Genomic DNA, 23,823 nt, shown 5'->3' on the forward strand with positions numbered 1-23,823 from the left:
GTGTATTCTGTGGTTGTGGAAGAGTTCTATGAATATCACCTAGGTCAAGTTGTCTTACAGTGTTGTTCAAACCTTCTAATTCTTATTGATTTGGGGAGTTGAAATTTTATCAGTTTTGGAGAAAGATGTGTATTTGTCTTATTTCTCCTTTTAGTTCCATCAATTTTGCTTCATGTATTTTCAATCTATATTATTAGGCGCATACCCTTTTACATCTTCTTGAGGAATTAACTCTTTTATCATTATAAAATATCTCTCACCAGCTCTGATACTTCTCAAAAACCAAATTAATGACATAGAGAGGATACTTGGGATGCTCACCCAGAATGCCCAGTGAAAGGACAGAGATGGAAATGATAGGTAAGAGAAAATTGTACATACTAAAGAAAGGAAATTGAGACTTAATGAATAATAGAAATCTCCAAAGGAGAAACCAGAAGAAATGCAACAGCAGCATTAATCAAATTTGTCATTGTAGAAAAGTTTCCAAGGCTGAAAATGACCTCAGGAATAAATGGGTTCACTGTGTTCTAAAGAATATTATGAAAAAATGTCTATACCTAGATATATTTTAGTGGTGTTTTTAAATTTTAAGGACCCTGGAAAAAAAACCCTGCATATATCAAGGCAGAAAAAAATAGATTATCTACAAAGGATCAAAAATTATGCTAGCTGCAAAATTCTTTTTTGTAGTGCTATATGTTAGAAAATAATGGCACAGTAGTTCTTAAGCTGTGTGTACTTTTTGGTGTCTTTTTACCCTCTGAACAACAAATTTACGTGTGTTGATACGAGTTGATATTCCTGGAAATAAAATCCATAAATTTCATTGTATTTTCAAGTAAAACAAAGAATGGTACTGGAGTAATATCTATTTTTTTTCTTTTGAAATAATTTAAAACTTTAAAGTTGGAAGAGTAATACAGAGAGCTCTGGTATGTCCTTTCCCAGATTCACTGATTTTTAACCTTTGCCCATCATGTCCTCCCGCCATCCCACCTTCCTCCTTTCCTCTCTTTCTTTCTTTCCCTCTCTCTCTGTACATGTGTGTGTAAAATATATTTACCAGATTTACTTTGGTTTTATCATTTTCATCTTACAAACACACACACTGTATTGTGTTTTATTTATTTATAATTTGACTATTGGGTGTATACGTCATGCCCCTTTGCTTTTAATATTTCCTGAGAATAAGGTATTTTATATAACTACAGTACAGTTACCAAATTTAGAAAATTTCACATTGGCACAATACTTTTATCTAATTTGTAGTCTATATTTCAGTGTTGTCAGTTGCCCCAATAAGGTACTTCCTAGCTTTTTCTCCTTACCGGTACAAGTTTCAGTCTAAGATTACATATTGTATTTAATTTCCTATTGTTTTAGTTTCCTTTAATCTGTAGCAGATCCTCATATATTCTCTGTCTTTCATTGATGATGTTGAAGTGTTTGAAGAATTTAGGCAAGTTATTTTACATAATGTTTCTCGATTTTAGTTTATCTGATACTTCCTCATGATTAAATCAGGCTGTGGCTTCCCAGCCAGAATACTAGATACATGGTATTGTTTCATTTTTAAGGAATCACATCTAAAGGCACATGCTGAAGGTTTGTGGCAATCCTGTGTCAAGCAAGTCTATTGGCACCATTTTTCTAAGAGCATTTGCTTACTTCATGTCTCTGTGGCACATTTTGATAACTCTTGTAATATTTCAAACATTTTCATTTTTATTATACTTGTTATAGTGATCTGTGATCAATGATCTTTGATATTATCATTATTATAATTGTTTGGGGTACCACAAACCATGCCCATATAAGACAAGTTGACTGATAAATGTTGTGTGTGTTCTGATTGCTCCAACAACTGGCCATCTGCCATTCCCCCAGGTCTCCATTCTCTCCCTCCTCAGGCCTCCCTATTCCCTGAGACATAGCAATCCTGAAATTAGGCTAATTCATAATCCTACAGTGGCCTCCAAGTGTTCAAGTGAGAGGAAGAGTTGCATGTCTCTTGTTTTAAATGAGAAGCTAGAAATGATTAAGCTTGGTGAAGAAAGCATGTTGGAAGCCAAGACAGGCCAAAAGCTGGGCTTCTTGCACCAGGCAGCTAAGTTGGAATGCAGAGGATAAGTTCTTGAAAAAAATGTAAAATGCTACTTCAGTGAACACATGAATGATAAGAAAACAAAACAGCCTTATTGCTTATATGGAAAAAGTTTTAGTGGTCTGGTTAGAAGATCAAACCAGCCACAACACAATTCCCTTAAGCCAAAGCCTAATCCAGAGCAGGACCCTAACTCTCTTCAATTCTGTGAAGGCTGAGACAGGTGAGGAAGCTGCAGAAGACAAAGTCTGAGGCTAGCAAAGGTTGATTCGTGAGGTTTAAGGAAAAAAGCCAGCTCCATAACATTAAAGTGCAAGCTGGAGCAGCAAGTCCTGATGTAGAAGCTGCAGCAAGTTATCTAGAAGATCTAGCAAAGTCAATTAATGAAGGTGGCTACACTAAAAAACAGATTTTCATGTAGGCAAAACAGCCTTCTATTGGAAGATGCTAGCTAGGACTTTCATAGCTAAAGAGGAGAAGTCAATGCCTGGCTTCAAAGGATAGGCTGACTCTGTTGTTAGGGGCTAATGAAATTGGTGACTTTGAGGCCAATGCTCATTTACCTCTGAAAATCCTAGGGCCCTTAAGAATTATGCTAGATCGACTCTGCCTGTACACTGTAAATGAAACAACGAAGTGTGGGTGACAGCACATTTATTTACAAATACCGAATATTTTAGCCCATTGTTGAGACCTACTGCTCAGAAAAAAGATTCCTTTCCAAATAGTACTGCTTGTTGGCAGTGCAACTGGTCGCCCAAGAGCTCTGCTGGAGACAGACAATGAGATTTACGTTGTTTTCATGCCTGCTAACACAACATCCATTCTGCAGCCCATGGATCAAGGAGTAATTTTGACTTTCAAGTCTTATAATATAAGAAATGCATTTTGTAAGGCTATAGTCTCCATAGACAGTTTCCTCTGATGGATTTGGGCAAAGAAAATTGAAAACCTTCTGGAAAGGATTCATCATTCTAGATGCCACTAAGAACATTAAGAATATTTGTGATTCATGGGAAGAGGTCAAAATATCAACATTAACAGAAGGTTGAAAGAAGTTGATTCCAACCCTCTTGGGTGTCTCTGGGAGCAAGACTTCAGTGGAAGAAGTAACTACAGATGTGGTGGAAATACCAAGAGAACTAGCACTAGTAGTGGAGCCTGAAGATGTGACTGCGTTGTTGTAGTATCTTGATAAAACTTTAATGCGTGAGGAAGTACTTCTTTTGGACTAGCAAAGAAAGTGATTTCTTGAGATGGAATGTACTCCTGGTGAAGATGCTATGAAGACTGTTGAAATGACAGCAAAGGATTTAGAATAGCACATAAACTCAGTAGATAAAGCAGCAGTAGATTTGAGAGGATTGAGTCCAATTTTGAAAGAAGTTCTACTTTGGATAAAATGCTGTCAAACAGCATTGTATGCTACAGAGAAATCATTCATGAAAGGAAGAGTCAGTCATTGCAGCAGACTTCATCATCGTCCTATTCTCAGAAATTGCCACAACCACCCCAGCCTTCAGTAGCCACCACCCTGATCAGTCAGCAGCCATTAACATTAAGGCAAGACCCTCCACGAGCAAAAAAGATTATGACTCACTGAAGGCTCAGGTGATGGTTAGCATTTTTTAGCAATAAAGCATTTTTAAATTAAGGTATGTACATTATTTTTAGACATAATGCTATTGCACACTTAATGGACTGCAGCATAGTGTAAACATAGTTGTATATGTACTGGGAAAGCAAAAAGTTTGTATGACTTGCTTTTTTGTGATACTTGCCTTATTTGGTAGTCTAGAACCAAATCCGCATTATCTCCAAGGTATGCCTGTATTCTTTTTTGTTGTTTGGAATCAGAGTAGCTGGCATTGATAGAGGTTCAACATTGCTTTGTTCAAATATTCATTTTGGGGGCTTGAAATCTTGAATAAGCATCAGTGGGCATCATGTGAATTCTTCATATATATTTCACTTAATGTATTTTGCATTTCAACAACTAGATATTTCTTCCTAAATCATGATTTGACAGGTAGGAGAGCATACAAAGAGCTCATCTTATAGTGATCATGTTTTATAATTGAATGAAAAATGTGCAGACTAGTGCCAATTCCTTTCGGTTTTTCCACCATTTTCCAACCCAGAGATGCTTCTTTTTCTTTCCAAGGAGACAGTATCAGTACCTTCAGAAGCCCTCTGCCTGCCCCTCCAAATTATTTCCTCCTCCTCCTCTTTCCTTCATTCCACAGATAACTTATGTCCTGAATTCTGCCATCATAGATTTAATTTTGCTTGTTTTGAAACTTCATATAAATGGAATCATGCAGTATATTTTGAGGAAAGAAAGAAAAGTAGTCTCTGACATCCAGGAACTGATCTGACACAACCTCTAGGCCATGGTTTATTGGAAACTGGTATGGTGCTCACCACTAAGACATGTTGGCCTCCTATTGGATGTAAATGATCTCATGGAGCATCAGCACGATTACTTTTTAACCATGATGAACTGAGAAAAGACAAGACCACTTCATGATTTTGTTTAAGCACTCAGAAAACATCAAGATCACCGTGCAAAGCACAAATACTCACCTCTGGTCTAATATGAGTGACTACTGCTGCTTACAAAAAACAGCTGTAGTCTCACTTCTTGTCTGCCTTCCTTCTAGATAAGATTTATTAAGATACCCAGTCATAGAATCATCCCTACATGCGGGCAGCACCCAGTCCAGAGCAAACTCCTGTTTCCTCAGACTCTTCCCCAAATCATCTAACCCTGGGTCATGAAAGTCCTTTCTAACACTCTTACTGAGACATCCTGCATTTCCCATGATGTGTGTCTTCCTTTGCTTAAATGAGTAATGAACTCAACATGTTCAGCTACAGCTATATATTCCTGATAGTCTTTAGCTGGAGGGTATTGACAGTGTCCTTCTGTGTCTGGTTTCTTTCCTTTAACATTTGTGAGATTCATGCTGTTGCATTTCACAGTGGTTTATTTTTGTTACTTAGTACTATACTATAATTACACAACTGTTTGGACATTTGAGTTGTTTACAGTTTTAGGGATGTTTTAATGTTGATATACAATATCGTTGTACATGTCTTTTGATGAAAATGAGTATGCACTTTTGTTGAGAATATGCCTGAGAGTTACATTAGGAGTTCCCAAGATCACTCACAGTAATCCAAAATTCTTATGCTCACAGTTGCAGCTGATTATAGCAAAAGGATATAAAGTAAAACCTACGAAGGGAAAAGGCATATGGGGGAAACTCTGGAGGAAACCAGGTGCTGTCTTTCACACGTCCCCCCAGGGTTTGCTCCATTCAGTCAGCAACATGTGAATTGTTGCCAACCAGGGAGCTCTAGAGCTTTAGAATCGAGAGTTTTTACGGGGGGTCAGTCACGTAGATGTGTAGTGTCTGCAGGACTGACTTCAGTTACTTATGCTCCAGGACCCCCACCTCCGAGAAAAAAACGGATGTTCACCATAAATAAATTACTAACATAAGCTATCTGCTCAAACTGGTACCACCTGGTCCAAGGCCTCAGACATGCAAAAATATTCTTATAGACAGAACATTCCAAGCTCAGATCCCAGGAGCCAGCCAAGAGCCAGTCCTGAAAATAGGCCTTTCTTGGGAATATACAACATTTGAGCAAACTAGGCCTGCTGAGTTAATCTTTTCCTTCAGAGAATGAAAGTTTGGGTCAGAGGGCATTTGTATGTGCAAATTTAGGTGATAATGCTCAAGAGTTTCCCAAAGTGCTCCCCCTCTCTCCCTAGCAGATGTACTAGAATTTCAGTTGTTTACATTGCCAGTGTTTGTTAGAGTCGATCTTTTAAAATTTTAGTCTTTCTTATAGGAGTGCAGTGATGTTTCATTATGGTTAAATTTTTTATTCTGTAATAACTAGTGAGAGCAAACACTTTTTCATGTTATTTGCCACTAGACTATGTTATGAAATGACTTTTCAAGTCTTTTACCCAGTTTCCTACTGAATCATTTGCTTTTTCCTTAATGATTTTTAGAAATTTTCTACATACTGTGGCATTTATACGTATTTCATGTATCTTCTCCCATTTATCTGCTTTGCCTTTTCTCTCTGTTAAGGCTCTCTTTTCAAGAATAGAAGTTCCTGATTTTCATGCCTAATTTAGTGCCTGTATCTTTATGTTTAATACTTTTGTTATACTGTTTAATAAATCTTTTTCATAATCCCAAGTTACGAAGATATTCTCCTATGTTATCTATAAAAGCTTTATTGCTTTACTTTTCTCATTTAGACCTGCAACCTACCAGAAACTGATTTTTTTATTGTGGTAAAAATGCATAACATAAAATTTATAATCTTAAGCATTTTTATGTGTACAGTTCAATAATATTAAGTATATTGACATTGTTGTGAAATAGATACCCAGAACTTTTTCATCTTGCAAAACATACTCTTTACCCATTAAAGAACTCCCATTCCTCCCATCCATTCCTAGTTTGCTGAGCATTTTTATCATGAAAAGGTGTTTTGAATTTGAATTTGGTTAAGTGGGTTTCTTCTATATAAGTATCTAAGAAGGCATGAAAAAATGCTTAATGTCATTAGCCGTTAAAAAGATGCAAATCAAAACCACAATCAGATGCTACTTCATGCACATTGGGATGCCTATAATAAAAACATGTGGAGAACAGTATGGTAGTTCTCAAAATATTAGCAATAGAATTATCATATGCTCCTGCCATTCCACTTGTGGATATGTACACAGAAGATATGAAAGCAGGGAATCAGATATTTTTATACCAGTGTTCATAGCATTATTCACAGTAGCCGGAAAAGTGGAAACAACTCATTGTCCATCAATAGATGAATAGATAAACAAAATGTAGTATATACATACAGTGGAATGAAATTCCTTAAAAAGGAATAAAATTCTGATACATGCTACCACATAGATGAACCTTGGAGACATTATGCTAAATGAAATAATCAGATACAGAAGGACAAATTTTTATGATCCTACTCATGTGAGGTGCCTAGAATAATAGTCCAATATATAAAGACAGAAAGTAAAATGTTGGTTATCAGGAGCTCAAGGAAGGAGGGAATTAGAAGTCACTGTTAAATGGATACAGAATGTTAGTAAGGGATGAATAAAAAAAAGTTCCAGAAATGGATAGTGGTGGTGGTCGCACAACAGTGTGAATGCACTTAATGCCACTGAACTGTACACTTGCCAGTGGTTAAAATGGGAAATTTTATGTTAAGTATATTTTACCACAATAAAAACAAAATGAAAAATATATGATAATATGTTTGAGGAAATGGAGAAATTAGAATGCTCATGTAGTGCTGGTGGGAATGTAGAATGGTACAATCACTTTGGAAAACAGTCTGCCATTTCCTCAAAAAGTTAAACATGAAATGGACAAAGGCCTTAAATTGACATACAGATGGCCAGTAAGCATATGAAGAAATGCTTGTCTCATTCTTTTATGAGAGTCAGAGGAGAGGCTCAGGAAAACAATTCATCATCTTCATAGGTCCTAGAGGCAAGAGCCCATGCAGGGCTATATTAGAAAGCCACCAGGATGGTCAGGAGGCAGAAAACAGGAACAAGGGCAAGGTCTAAGCCAGAAACTACATTGGGGTTTCCAAGGGAATGGCAAGACAGGGCAGGGTGAACTGGTTAGGATTGACTGTTTTTAATGGTTTCAGTGGGATTTTGGGGTAAAGGGGTGCTCCCTCCTTACCTGACACCTGACCCTGGGATGCTTAAGGGGGAGGAATATTGTCTCCTGTGGTATAGGGGCCAGATAGAGGAAGTCTGGCCCTGGATTGGTTAGTTTGTATATCAGAGACACCCTTCAGATGAGGCCCCTTGCTATCTCTAAGAATTGGCTGGTCTTGGAAGGGTAGTCTCTCTGGCCAGAAAGGTTTTTTATCTTATTGCAGAAATCTAAAATATTTATAATACAGTGCTCAATATCACTAGTCATTAGGGAAATACAAATAAAAATCACAATGAGATACCACTTCATACCCATGGGGATGGCTGTTATTGAAAGAAAAAAAGAAAAGGAAATTACAAATGTTGGTGAGGATGTGGAGAGATTAGAACCCCCATGCACTGCTGGTGGGAATGTAAAATGGTGCTTTTTGACAGTTCCTCAGAAAGTTTATATACATGGAGTTACCACATGACCCAGCATTCAACTTCTAGTGGAATATCACCTGTTGTACATTTATCCATCAGTGGACATTTGGGTTGTTTCTACTGTTTGGCTGTAGTGAAAAAAATGCTGCCATGAACACAGGTGTTCAAAAATCTGTTTTAGTCCTTGCTCTCAATTCCTCAGATATAAAAATGGAGACCACTATGAAATGATTTCATTCATTCATTTATTTTTTCATACAACTGTCCATTCATCCCTGCATCCAGGATATAAAGCTGATTAAATCTATCCCTCTCCTTAAGAAGTATGGTGAAGATAGATTTGTAATTAACTATAATTCAGTGTGGTAACTGCCATAAAAGTAGGGGCATTCAGAATGCCATGTGGACACAGAAGTGGCACTACTGGGTTCTCATGTTTAAAGAATAAGTAAAGGTTCCCCAAGTGAGAAAAGAAGAAGAAAGCACCCCAGTGATAGGAAATTATCGAAATTATTATTGACTATACTTGTATGTGTTAACTGTGTTATCAGTGTTTCTGAAAACTAGGTTCAGTACATTCACTTTGAATAGAAATGACTTAGCATTCTTGCCTGACAAGTGTCTTATAGTAAAATAGTATGATTTCTTTATCATTCTCCATGCTAAACTCTTCTTTCCAGGAAATCAAAGTCCTAATGCTTAATTTGTTTTATTTATACTGCTTTCTGGAATAGAAAGAAGTCCCTGTGTCACAGTTACTACACATTCTCAATTCAATTCACATTCCAGTCCATCATGTCCAATTTCACCCAAAAGTCAATACATTGAAACAATTCTTTTTCTTAAAAACATTATGGGAGGAATATATGCATGTATATGTATGATTGACACATTATGCTGTACACCAGAAATCGACACAACATTGTAAACTGACTATACTTCAATTGAAAAAAAAATATTGGAGGCACATATCATTGCTTCAGAGCTAATTAATATTTTTTTCTTCTTGATACAGGAAATAGGATTAATAACATTTGTCCATTGTTTCTATCTAGCACAAAAGTATTGAACTCTCCAGGAATCCAGTCTGAGATTTGCAAAGCTGCCAAAATATTTTTAAGACAAATGAGAATGTGTAAACATACGTGTTATCAGATGTTTCATATTTGTATTTTAGAGATAATGAGTCTCTAGTGGGCCACAGAGCCCAGTGGGATTAAAGATGTAAATCTCAAAATCTAGATTCCTTCCTGTGTCATCATATCTGGCTGGAGTTATGTTTTCTCTGCATGTGAAACTATCAAGTCAGTATTTCTCAAGGGGGAATGCTTTTTATATTATTAAAAATAGTGAATTACATTACAAAATAAATAATAGCAGGCCAAGCATGGACCAGTGATGAAAATTTGACATGAACTAAGGATTATGATTAGTCCAGTTCTGTGCACTTTGAGCACGCTTGGAAAGAGGATGGAGAGAAGGAAGCAGGGAGGGTTGGTGAGGCGGAAGAAAGGGAGGAAGGATTATATTATAGGATTTTCAGTGACTTTTCAGAAAGGAGGAATAAATTAGTTTTGAGCTTACAGTGAAATTTGAATTCACAACCAAGGGTTGTGAGACTAATCATTTAACCCTTGGAGTGTGTGTGTGTGTGTGTGTGTGTGTGTGTGTGTACACATGTATATGTACATGCACACACTTTGAAAAAACAATGTATATGTATACATATATATTTGAGGAAAACAGTAAAAGCAATGCCTTAAAGTCTGCAGCACACATAGTGTGGTCATTAGTACATATTTCTGGAGATTGTTTAAAATTCTCTTATTTTGAAAGAATATTTTGAGTTAAATCAGAGATTGGCACTTCATAGCCTGCAGGCCAAATCTGGTCTACCACTTGTTTTTGTAAATAAAGTTTTATTAGAACACACTACACTCAGTTATTTACATGTTGTCCAGGTCTGCTCTCACATGCAACAGCAGAGTTAAGTAATTGGGAAAGTGACTGTGTTACTCTCTGGCCTTTTACAGAGTAGGATGCCAATCCCTGAATTTAATCCTGTTTCAGCGCCTTCACAAATTACATATTGTAATATACTCCAGTGAGATTTGTGAGGCAAATATATTTGTGGTGTTAAATTTGTTTTGATTTTTTTCCCCAGCTGTTTCATACTTACAGAATTTGAAAGATATCTATATACCTTTAACAGATTCTTTAGTTAAAATTCTGCCATATTTGCTTCAACTCTCCATATACATGTATACACACGTGTTTTTTGTTTTTTGTTTTGCTTTTGTTGCTGTTGAATTATTTGAAAGTTGCAGGTGTTAGGCTCCTTCACACACGTCTATAAGAATAAGAGCATTTCCTACATAACCCACTGTTTGAAAATTTAAAGACACATGTATGGGCTTTTTTTTTAATGTGTGTAAGGACTATATAACTGTCATTTCTATAGCATTTTGTTCAACCCTGTGTTCCCATTTATAAATGAGAATTTCAAGTATAGTAATTCTAAGTAGAATGTATTAGTTATCTATTGCTTATAGCCTGAATAATGGCCCCCTGAAGATTTTCATGTCCTAATCCCTGGAAGCTGTAAATATATTGCCTTACATGGCAAAAGGGACTTTGTAGATCTAATTAAGGAATTTTCAACAAGGAGATTATCCTGTACTATCTGGGTGGGCCTAGTGTAATCACAGCGTCCTTTTAAGAGGGAAGCAGTCTTGTAAATGGTGGTTTCCAGCCTCTGCAAAGCTTCCAGCCACAAGTTACTCACATGGACCTCAGAGAATGTACTTACAATGAGTATTTACCACATGTTTCCTTAAAACTAAGTATTGTTGAGTCCTTTAATTTTAGCACCTCTTCTCCTTTTCTATCTCTACCCTTGCAGAGACCATCAAACTAGCGACCCCCCCCCCCATTTGTCACCACTGAAACGTAATATATGAAGATGGAAAGCTCCTGTAGGAATGGTAAATGACTTAGAGTGGAAGACAGCCGAACTTAAATGCCTGGGGAAAAAAAAAAAAAGGCACAAGCAAGCCAAGGTGCAAGAAACAAGCCAGTTTACCTGAACCCTGTGAAAGTTCAGGAATTTGGAACCATCAGATATTACAGATTATGGGTTTGATAAGGTCTGATACTAAAAACAGAGAGACTGAATATCTGTATAGAGCAGTTGGACTTACAGATCACCACCCCTTCCCCTCCGCTTGCAGAAGAAGTATATTCTCGTAGAGGGAACGACTAGGGAAAGTAAGGACATTAGTAATAGAGGTAGGGCTCCAAATTGAAAACCAGAGCATTAAGTTAAAGTCTGCTGCTTTCTGAAAAAATTAACTCATCATTAGATGATGCCCCTTCCAGTCCTCTACCTCGACCCAGCTCAAGAATGCTGGCACCAAAATAAGAGATGTGGTTCCTTCTCTAGATTCTTAACTACCCCAAAGAAACGACCTATAACATGATATATGGAAAACCCTAACCAAAAAAGCTGGCTGAGGAAGTATATCTGTAACTAAACTCAACCCTCATAAACAGATCTCCAATCACCGTTTTAGTGTCTCACAACCAAGAATCACTGGACATTTGTAGAACGTCTCTAACATGAAAGGGAGAAACAAAAAAAAAAAAGAGAGAGAGAGAGAAGGACTTCAGAGGAAACAAAATGTAATGAGCAAAAGAAAACATAAATGAACTGTAATTAATATTCTTCTAGAGATATGGTGAAAGAATAAGTATAAGATGTTATTTTTAAAACAATAACAACTAAAGCAATCAGAGAACTAAAAAATTTGGAAGCTAAAGTATGAGAGCTGAAATTTAAAATCAGTAAGAGTTGAAAAAATTAAGTTGAGAAAAATCTCTTAGAAAGTAGAACAAAAAGACCAAGAGATGACTTGGAGAGGAAAGTTAGAGGCTTATTTCAGGTGGTTCAACATTTGACTAGTTGGAATCCCAAAACAGAGAAAATGGTGAGCAAGAAATTATCAAAGTAGTCATTTAAGGACATGTATCTCCGGTACCCATGAGTGAAGAAAATGAGCCTCATCGAGGCACATTATCATGCAATTATAGAACTACCAGGGATAAAGAGAAAATTCTTCAAGCTTCCAGAGTAAAAACAAAGGTCATATACAAAGGACCAGGAATTAGAACATCAGCCTTGTCAACAGAAACACGGGAAACTAGAAGACAGTAGAGCAATGCCGTAATTTCAAAGAGAAAATTATTATATCTTAGAATTTTGCACCAGATAAACTTTCAATCAAATGTTAGGGTAAGAAAAAGACATTTTCAGACATGCCAAATCACTATGAAGTATTTGCTTCTTATACACTCTTTCTCAGGAGCTACTGAAGACTATACTCCATCAAAGATGAGGGGTTAACCAAGGGAAGGCCTGGGCAAGGAAACAGGGAATCAAAACCAGAGACATATGGAGAATATCCAAGATGACAGCAAAGGAAAATAAAATCCCAGGACGGCAGCTGTGCAGGAGACCTAGAGAACAAGCAGTCCAAATTGAGGTAGACAGAGGGTTTCAGGAAGGATGTTTTAGGAAAGGGGGAAAAATGGAACTGATAAATTATTTGACAGTTTTAATGATGTGGAAAATAATATAAATTATATTGAGAGGTTTTTATAAAGACTTCAGAGGATGTGAGAAGTCTTAGCCATGATTTCAAATACAACTACACAAAAATGTGAAGCAAAAGGCTTCCAGTTGTCACTCCCATCCTCACAACAAGAAAGCTGCAAAAACTGAAAATTAACAATTCTTAGAGCAATTGAGATCGAAGAGAACTGAAGTCTTCAAAGAGTATTGAGATCGTGGGGCAGACCTGCACCCCCAAAACTGGAGGGAAAGGTGGATGCTGAGAATCGTAGATACCTAGAGCAGAAGCCTCCCGCTGAAGTCGGTACTGTACTGTTAGGAACACTTGAACTGTAAACAGTTAACTTCCAGAAGTTCAGTGTGGGCTAGGCTGAAAGTTAAAAACTCCAAGGGCCCAGTCTTAGAGAGGCCCCTATACTCTCATGAGTTTTACCTCCAAGAGCCCCACAAGGGTCTCAGGGTAGAGATCAGAGAAGAATTCCCTGGTGCTCTGGCAGAGGGGGCAGAAAATAACCATTCTGATATAAGCTCAGGATACTCCCTAACAATGCCTTGCCCTCAAGGTGAACTATTTACCAAAGCCTAACCGACTTAGGTGAAGGGAAATACCCAACTCCAGCTCCTTCTAGCCTTCCTGTCTTATCTAAGAGGGTGGAATGGGAAGCTAGGAAGCAATTGTGATGGTCACAGCCCAGGTATACAGACTCACTAAAATACTGAGATGTAATTATGGGATTACAAAACGCTTTCTCCCCTCTTCTCGCACGCACCGTACCACACCAGTCAGGCTCCTGTGTAATAACAGTGGGTTACTGCCTAAAGTACTACAATGCTCAGACCTTATTTTAAAGAGGACTCTTGGGAAACCCCAAAACAACACAGGATATAAAAACAAGGACACTAGAGAAAATTTTAGCCTCTGATACTTAAAGCTTTCACAAATGGTAAACATAGACTAATTCCTAGCCTCACACTAAAGACTTACTTACCTTAGTTCCTTTTACCCACTATATCATGTCCACTTGCAACAAAAAATTGCAAGATATACTAAAAGGCAAAAAAAAAAAGTATGAAGAGACAATAGCAAGTATCAGTACCAGATTCGGATTCAGATAGTTTAGAATTATCAGACTGGGAATTTAAAATAACTGTGATTAATGCACTAAGCACTCTGGTGGGAAAGTTGATAACATGCAAGAATACATGGGTGGTGTAAGCGTAGAGATAGAAACTCGAAGAAAGAATCTAAAGGAAATGCTAAGAGTCAAAAACACTGTAACAGAAATGAAGAATGCCTTTCATGGGCTCATCAGTAGACTGGACACAGCCCAGGGAAGAACCAGTAAGCTTGCAAAACTGAAGTGCAGAGAGAAAAAAAAGAATGAAAAAGAATGTCGAAGAACTGTGGGACAATTACAAAAGGTGTAATATACACATAATGGGAATACCAAAAGGCGAAGAAAGAGAAAGGAGCAGAGGAAACATTTGAAGTAATAATGACTGAGAATTTTCCAAAATTAATGACAGACACCAAGCCATAGATCCAGAAAGTTCATAAAACACCAAGTAGAATAAATACAAAAAAAAAAAAAAATCTATACCTAGTCATATCTTACTCAAATTGCAGAAAATCAAAGACAAAATCTTGAAAGAACACTAAGGACAAAAACATCTTAAATACAGAGTGACAAAGATAAGAATAATATTGGAGTTCTCCACACAAGCAAGAAGAGAGTAGAGTGAAATATTTAATGTTGAAAGGAAAAAACCCCCACCAACCTAGATTCTGTATGCAGCTAAATTAGCCTTCAAAACTGAAGGAGAAATGCAGACTCTTAGATAAACAAAATTGAGGGACTCTGTCACAAGTATGCCTGCCTTGCAAGTAATGTTAAAAGAAGATCTTAGAGAGATGGAAAATGAGTTGGAAACTCAGATCTATGTTAAAGGAAGAGAAAGAAAGTTAGAGAAGGAATGATTGGAGGTAAAATAAAATCAAAATACTAAGAGCAACAATGTGTTCAGCCAATTGCAACAACACTGATGGATTTGGAAAGTATTATGTGTAATGAAATAAGTCAGACAGAGAAAGACAAATATTGCATGTTATCACTTATATGTGGAGTCTAAAAACTAAAACAAACTAGTGAATATAAGAGAAAAGAAACAGGCTCACAGATGTAGGGAACAAACTAGTGGTTCCCATGGGAAGAGGAAGGGGGATGGGCAGGATAGGGTGGGACTTAAGAGGTACAAACTACCATGTATAAAATAAATAAGCTAAAAGGATATATTGTACAGCACAGGGAATACAGTCAATATTTTACAATAACCATAAATAGAGTATAATCTTTAAAAATTGTGAATCACTATGTTGCACATCTGAAACATACATACCAACTGTACCTCAATTTTTAAAAAGAGAGCAAACAAGAAAGAAAAAAAGATACATTAGAAAAACAAGAAAAAATGGGCAAAAGATCTGAAACAGACACACCTTGCCAAAGAAAATATACGAATAGCACCTGAGCATATGAAGGAGTGCTCAACATGTGATACTTACATTGTCATAACAGTGAAAACTTACAGAATGCAGCCTACATTAGTACATAGTAATTTTTGAGAGACTAGAGGAAGGGAAGTATTGCAGACCTAATATCCTCATCTGTTGTAATAGAAATTCTGTGTAACAAGTGAACATCCATATTCCTACCTGGAGGCATTTCCTCCCCTTGTGTATGTACCCAAGCCCATCTCCTTGTCTCCTGCATCATCACATTTTGCTTTCCAGCAGGATCTTCCGCATCAACAAACCAATATGCCTTTAGTTCACACACACACACACACACACACACACACACACACACACACACACACACACACACACACACACACACACACACACACACACACACACACACTCCTACCCTTATGCAAGCACCCTGCCACTACCATTCCATTTCTTTGCTGCCCTTTACATAAAAGCTCAGGTTTTCTATACTCCAGGTCTCCACTTCTCTCCCTCTATTTTGTCTTACATCCACTCCATTCAGAATTTCACCACTACCATTCTGCTTAATTTGCTCTTGTCAGGGTCACAGTGACCTTCGTGTTGCTCTATCTAATGGTCAGTTATCATCTTGTCTCCCAGCCTTTTTTGACACATTTGATTACTCCATCCTGATTATGTTTTCCTTTACTTGGCTTCTAGGACATCACTTCTGAGAATTTTCCTCCTGTGTCGAGGGATGGGTATAGCTCAGTGGCAGAGCATATGCTTAGCATGCATGAGGTCCTAGGTTCAATCCCCAGTACCTCCATTAAAAAACAAACAATCAAAAACTAATAATAAGTAAGTAAAGCTAATGACCTCCCCCACACCAAAAAAAATTTTTTTTTCCTTTTCCCATTGATGGCTTCTTCTCAGTCTTCTTTGTTGGTTCTTCCTCATCTCCCTAACCTCTTAATGTTAGAATGCCCCCACATCTTAGTCTTAAATCCTCCGCTCTTCTCTCCACCCTGAGTGCCTGGGTTATCTCATCTGGTATCAACTTTTAAACACCATTGTAAAGTTGAAGATTCTCAAATTTACATACCCCAGCCCAGACCTCTTCCATGAACTCCAGATGTGTATATCTGATTGCTTGACATTTTTATTTACTGTCTAATAGACATCTCAAGTTTAACATATCCAAAACTGAACTACTGATCATCCCTGAAAATCTTCTGTATCCAGAACCTTTCCCAGCTGAGTTGATGGCAGCTTCATATTTCCAGTTGGTAGTTACTTAGGCCAGGAACCTTGGAGTCATCTTTGACTCTCCTTTGCTCTCTCACACTCCACATCCAGTTGGTTAGGAAATCATGATATAATTAGTGGGGGAAGTTCACAAACCTACCATTTCTCACCACCTCCACTGCTACCTCCTTGTCATCTTCTCTTGTCTAGATTACTTCTGTTGCCTCCACACTTCTATCCTGGGTCACCTACAGTATAAGCAGAGCAATAAGGATGATTGTTTTAAAATGGAAGTCTGATCATGGTACTTTGTAGCTTCCCATTTCACTGCATTGGACAAATTGCTTAATTTCTCTGTGCTTCAGTTTTTTTCATCTGTAAGAAGAAAATAATATCTCTCTCAGGAGATTGTGGTATTCAATAAGGTGATACATATGAAACTCATCCTTAACACTTACCTGATGCAGAGAAAATAATGTTTAGCTACTGTTCTTATTATTTGTTTTTCCAGCACACCCTCCAAATCAGAAGCCTACTTTTGTTTCCTTGTTCCTTCAGTGCTTGAGCTGGGAAGGTTCTGTAGTAACGTTGGATTCTGAGAGTAGCTAGCTCATTTCTGTCAAGCAAAATCCTCAGTTCATTAGTACCAGAGGATAGTTCCAGGAACACTGTTCCTTTAACCAAAGGAAATTCCATTCCTAACTTTGCTGTTTTTGTAAGCAATGCAGTACTTGGTTTCCTGCACTAAATAGGAATTGCTTTGTCAGTAGAAAGTGTTCTCTTTGTCAATACCATAGTCCCTTACTTTTGAAGCATTTGTTCCCTAAAGGTTAATGAAAGGAAACAGCTTCCCATTTTTTTGCTGAAGTGTAGTTGATTTACAGTGTTGTGTTAGTTTCTGGTATACAGCATAATGATTCAGTTATGTATATAAATATTCTTTTTCATTATAAGTTACTGCAAGCTATTGAATATAGTTCCCTGTGCTATGTAGTAGGACCTTGTTTATATTTTACATATAGTAGTTTGTATCTGCTGATCCAAAACTCTCAATTTATCCCTTTCCCCTCCTCCCTTTGGTCACCATAAGTTTGTTTTCTGTGTCTGTGAGTCTTTCTGTTTTGTAAAGAAGTTTCTTGTGTCATTTTTTTAGATTCCACATGTAAGTGATATCATATAATATTTGTCTTCCCCACTTATTTTTTGATTGAGCCTTTTGTCTGATATCTTATCCTGACTCCCCCCCAACCCTTTTTGTATTACATTTGTGACATCAAATACTTAAGGGTTTTTTCCCCCTTCATATAAGCCTAACCTCTCTGGTACTGTTGACACTTGGAAGACACTTAGAATACTCAATGTTCCCACTGATGTTTTCTATCATGCCTTGCTGATTTTTACAATGAACTGAAAAGAAAAGGGAAAATTTAACTGTAAGACTTGCTAATATTAATAAATTGCGAAGAACATGGTATAATGGGAGCGTGCTGAGCCGGGACCCTCTGAGGCTCACTCTGCTGCTAACTGGCTGTATGACCCCATGGGCTGGCGTTGACCGTTCTGCTTGAATTCTAGCTAAGAGAGAGGAGATTCAGTCTGAGAGGATGTGAGGAATATAAGAAAAGTTGCTTGGGGACCAAACCCACTAACGGTGGAAGAAGTACTGGGGCAAACAGATTCCTCCTGGTTCAGTAAAGTAGCTGGGGCACAGGGCCCTAGGCCTGAACAGCTAATGCCCTAGGAGCGTGGGGGGTGGGGATTGGGACTCAGTTCCCTACCTAGAAAGATAAGGAAAGACACTTGAGAATCTGGTAAAAAGCAAAAACAAAAAAACTGTTACAGTGGCTTGAGCCCCAGCTTGAGTATAGTGTCTGCTTGCCCCATGGCTAGTAGAGACAGGCACAGTGGAAGTCCCTGCTGATGTGACCTACAGACACTTCCTACTGCAGAAAGCTGGAGCAGTAATACAGTGTTATGTGTCAATTATCTCAGCAAACCTGGGGGTGGGGGGAATGCAGAAGGCTGGAACAGTCTCTGGACTGTGGTGTTGAGGTGAAGTAAACAGGATTCTTACATGCAGATTCTTCAGGGAGCAGCTTGGCCAGCCCTCCAGTGTCCTTGAGGGTATGAAGGCGATGGCGGCAGCTTTTGAGACATTCCTTGTGGCTGCATTGTTGTCATTCCGCACCCACCTGAGCTTCCAGTGTGATGCATCTCTGAAGAAATACCTTATCCATAAATCTGATGCCTCTGCTTTAATTTAGACTTTCTAGGACTGTAGCGAAGACCCCAAAGAATAGACCAGGTTTTAGAAATGGCAGAGAAAGAGACAGGAAAAAAGCACATTCATTCTCTGAATCTCAGAAGGAATACTGCTACTTTTAAAGTGAATCAATCATCTTAGAACCTCCCCTCCTATAGGTTTGTAGGCTTTAGTAGTCAGCATTTAGAAGATTTCTTTGTGCTCTGAGGGGCTCCCCAGTGACTCTCTTCCCAATAAAAACCCATAGTTTGTGTTACTGTAGTTTCCTGAGTCCAGCAGTCTCAAACCGTTGCTGATAGAGACCTTCTTCACTCTTGATTGACATGAATAGTTCCCAGTTTTTTGCTGTAGACACTATTGAAACAAACTTCTTTCTACTTAACCAAGTGTGTGTGTGTGAAAGAGAGAGAATAAGAGAGAGCAAGCTCAGTAAATTAAGCTGCTCTCTTAATTTGTTCAGTTTTGTTACTGAAGTGTAACATACATACAGAAAAGTATACAAATCGTAGCTCAAAAAATGATCACAAAATGAACATACCTTCATAATCGCTACCCATATCAGGACAGAGATCACCAGCACCCTGGAAGCCTCTCTCATCTCCCCTCCCAATCACTACCACCCACCTCCCCCCCAGAGTAAACAGTATCCTCATTTACAACATCATAGAGTTGTTTTGCCTATTTTTGAGTTTTAATTTTTTTTTAAATGGAGACATGTAGTATATTATTTTTGGAGATCTGGCTTTTTTCCCCTCATCACTAGGTGTTAGGATTCTTGGTATAGTAGTAGTTCGTTTTTTAAATTGCAGTATGGTATATTATTATATGCATAAACCACATTAATTTATTCATTCTAACTGCAATGCCACTTTTGTTGTAAACCAATTATCTGTAAATGAGGGTCTGTTTCTGGACTCTTCGTTCTGTTTCATATATTTGTCTATCCTTGTGCCAAAACCATTGTCTTGATTTTTTATATACAACTGTATAATATAACTTAATTATAGCTAAATAATAATGTCTTAATGTTTGACAGAATAAATCCTTCTACTTTGTTCTTTTCAAGATTACCTTGATTATTCTTGGCCCTCTGCATTTCCATATAACTTTTACAATCAGCTGGAAATTCCCCCCCCCCCCCCAAAAAAAAAGCATGCTAGAATTTTTACTGGAAATCCTTGGAAGAAAATGGACATCTTCACTGTCTTGAATATTACAGTCCATGAATGTAGTCTGTGTCTCTGTTTATTTAGTCTTTAATTTCTCTCAATAGTATTTTATAGTTTTCTATGTAAAGATCTTACACATCTTTTTAAAGCTATTTCTTAATTATTGCTGCTATTAGAAACATTTTATATATTGAAGAGTAAGTTTTTAATTATAATATTTTATGAAGTTAAAAGTATATATAATTTTAAGAATCATCTAATATTCAAATTATTATGGGAATATGGAGTACATTGAGAACAGTAAAGATGGATTAAATCCAGAGTTAGAGATTTCAGAAGGAAATCAGGAGGAGCCTGTTCCTAAGTTGTGTGAATTCTGTGTTGGTTGCTTAAGAGAGATGGCCTAGGGCTTGCTTTCACTCTCAGCTAAAATGATTGGAACTTGGAATGTTTGATGCTTTTTTTCCTTCTTCAGATACTCCAAGCCCTCTCCCAGCCAGTCCATGTTTGGGAGCCCTCAGGCAAGTGTAGGGCAGGTGGGATCAGAGTGAATAGGAATTTCACACAGTCCTTCAATGCTGGCCACCAAGAATGAAGCAGTGAACCCACCCACCAGGCATTGCCGGCACCCCGCAGCTATGATGACAGTGTTGTTTTCCTTAAACTCATACTTGGCTTTGTTTTTCCAGGTCTACAAAGGAGAATTCCAGCTACCTGAATTTCTTAAAGAAAAACCTCAGGTACTGTGTCTGTTTCCTCCTCTTGATGTGTCATGGTAGGTGGGCTCTTGCGTTGAAGTCATCTTTTTAAAGGGATAATCATATGTGCTGGTGGTGGAAAGACTGGCCTCTGGTAATGGTTGGTTTTAACAATAATTTAACACAGTTCAGAGGGTTCAGTGTCTTCTAAAACTAGGGAAATACTTGGTTGATAACTAAAATCTGTGAGGCCACTCACAAGCCACAGAGAATTCCACACATAAAGAGCCTGCCTCAGTGAATATGCTCCAGCCTTCTGATACTCACCTTGAAATAAAAATGTACAGCCATCCTTTATTCTTACTTACTGCATGTATATCCATGGCCTTTTAACTTTTCTCATGTGGAGCCTAGAAGACGTGTGAATACATTATATACACATTATATACACAGCTGCTAAGTCCCCCAGGTTGGGAATGGATAGTATGAGTTTAAAGGTTGTAACTTTTACTTTTTTAAAAACTCATTAAAACAGATCCAGAATTATCCTTGTAGTGTCACATTGTCACTCACTTGGACTCCAGTATTGTTTCTTGAATTGGAGAGAAATAGGTGGTGTTATGGCCAGCATGCCTAGAGTAGCTCAGAGCATCCTGCTTGCAAGCATCACCTGCCATGCCTGTGTAGCAGTGGGAAGACATCCATGACTGCTGCTTGAGCCCAGCAGAAGACTTCCGTGCCCAGCGTAGCGATAATACATGTTGCCTCCAGGCTGCTGCTATCGGTGATTAGCTTGTTAATAGGAAATGAAGACTCGGCAGTGAACTCGGTTTCTCAGAATGTTCCAGATATGGGTTGTTGAGGGGAACCTCGCAGACTCTGTGAAGTCGTGTTGCCTGAAGCAAGCCTGGGGTGACTGGGCTTCTCTCAGGGCAGCTGTGTCTCACACCAGGGGTGAAGGCTCCATCTTCTCAGATCCTTGTCTGATAACAGCTGTCAATAATTGATACATATTACTTGAGAATTTTAAACTACTTTCATGGTTTATGCTTATTAACATATATTTAATTTTAACCCATCCATTCATTCATTTCATTTATTTGACAAATGTCTACTGAATTTCTTTCATGCATGAGAAATTGACATAAATCCTCTAGAGTGAGAGGGAAAAAAAAAAAAAAAGATCTTCTCAAGGAACTCCTGGTTTATCCAAAAGACTCTTATCAACTATTGCAGACAAGTGGCCACAGGGGTCCTGAGCCTTGGCTGGGCAAGATGTGCCAGAAAGAAACCTAGGTGGGTGCATGAACAGGTTGTCACAGGCTGTGGCACTGGAGCAGAGAGTACTCCAAGAGTCAGAGTCGTGAAGTGTCACATCCAAAGGCTGTTTTGCATAACAAGTCTGAAGGAGTCAAGAAAGGGAATTTGAAACTAAAACTAAAGGGGCACCCCTGATTCACAGCATACATAACGATCATTTCCAGGTGGAATGTAGACCTAAATGTGAAAGGCAAAATAGTAGTTTTTAGGAGACAATAGAGGAGAATATCTTCATGACCTTAAGAGGGAAGGATTTCTTAAACAAGTTGTAAAAAATTACTGATCATTAAATGAATTTAGGAATGTATATGCATGACTGGGACATTGTGCTATACACCACAAATTAACACATTGTAACTGACTTTACTTCAATTAAAAAAAATACTGGTCATTAATTTTTAAGTGGATAAGTTGGACTACATTAAAATCAAGAATATTTACTTACTAGAAAGCATCAAAAAGAGTAAAAAAGTACATCTTACGCAGGGGAAAATTTTGAAACAAAGGACTCATCGGTAAAATATAGAGAATTTCTACAAATAAATAAGGGAAAGATAACAAAAAAATGGGCAGAAGGCTTAATAGGCATTTCAAGCCTCTTGTTCTGGTTTGCTTCATTTAATGCATCACACACACTTAGAAAAGGGCCCATAAAAGGCTTTGATTGAACTTCTAATAAATGAGAAAACTGAAGCCCACAGAACCCTCAGGACTAATAGTTAGAATTGCTCACACAACTCAGGAAACTGCTATACTTATTACAGTTTTATTATAAAGGATGCAATTCAAGACCAACGAAATGAAGAGACACATGGGACAAGGTCTGGGAGAGTCTCAGACACAGAGCTTCTGTGCACACTCCACATGGAACTGGGGTGCTTCTCTCTCATGGCACAGCAGGGTATTCACCAACCAGGAAGCTCCACTGCAATTTAGCATCCAGAATTTTTACTGAAGTCTAATTACATCAGCATGATTGATTGACTCACATTTGTCATGTGATTGAACTCAATCCCCAGCAAGGTCCCCTTCCCAGAGGCTGGGCTAGCTCAAAGCCCCATCCTCTAATCAGGGTTGTTCCTCCTGGTGACCAACCCCCCTCCTGAGTCATCTCGTCTCTTAGCATAAACTCAGGTATGATCTAAGGGGCCCATGAGTAACAAAGACACTCCTGTTACCTGCAAAATTCCAAGGATTTAGAGTCTTCCTACCAGGAACCAGAGCCAAAAGCCAGTCATTGCTTTTTTATACAATAGTGGGCTGAATTCAGTAGAAAGTCTCTGATCAGAGCCTGCAAGCTACACCTGATACTTCAACAAGACCAGTCCCTTCTCATGCTGATCGACCTTTAAACATCTTTTGCTTCCTTCCACAGACTGAGAAAGGGGAGTAGCAGAGCCAGGAACCTCTAACGTACCTGAGGTGAGGTTGGGGGACATTGCTGGGTCTCTGGGCTTCCGTGCTTAGGCTCTGTGGGAGGCAGCGTGGCCGGGGTGGAGAGCACAGCTCTGGAGTTAGGTCTCCTAGGTGCAGGTCTCCTTGGCTCTGTGTAACATTGAGCAAATTATTTAACTTCTCTGTGTCTTAGTTCCCTCATCTGTAAAATGAGGGCGATGTTGATAAGAGAGTGGTAGTAACAATTAACCATAATGACGTCTGCCAGACGCCTGGCATAGATAAGCACTCAGACAGTGTTGGTTGTTATTTTCATTATGAGGAGGGGTTTAAAAACAATAAAATGTTTTAGCT

General features: G+C 38.1%; 1 protein-coding gene across 3 annotated transcripts in view; it reads left to right on the plus strand.

The window, feature by feature from the left end:
* Positions 1-23,823, plus strand: part of TPST1 (tyrosylprotein sulfotransferase 1) — a 76,037-nt gene that overhangs the window by 42,844 nt on the left and 9,370 nt on the right. For all 3 annotated transcript variants that reach the window (XR_004130677.2, XM_031432805.2, XM_031432800.2), the window contains exons 4-5: positions 20,746-20,796; positions 23,450-23,496. Coding sequence is in view for 2 of the 3 variants with exons in the window: in XM_031432805.2 (XP_031288665.1) it covers positions 20,746-20,796; positions 23,450-23,467 (69 nt within the window). In the remaining variant the exon portion in view is untranslated. The remainder of the gene's footprint in view (positions 1-20,745; positions 20,797-23,449; positions 23,497-23,823) is intronic.

Source organism: Camelus dromedarius, chromosome 24 (genome assembly GCF_036321535.1).
Source record: "Camelus dromedarius isolate mCamDro1 chromosome 24, mCamDro1.pat, whole genome shotgun sequence".
Classification (NCBI taxonomy): Eukaryota; Metazoa; Chordata; class Mammalia; order Artiodactyla; family Camelidae; genus Camelus; species Camelus dromedarius.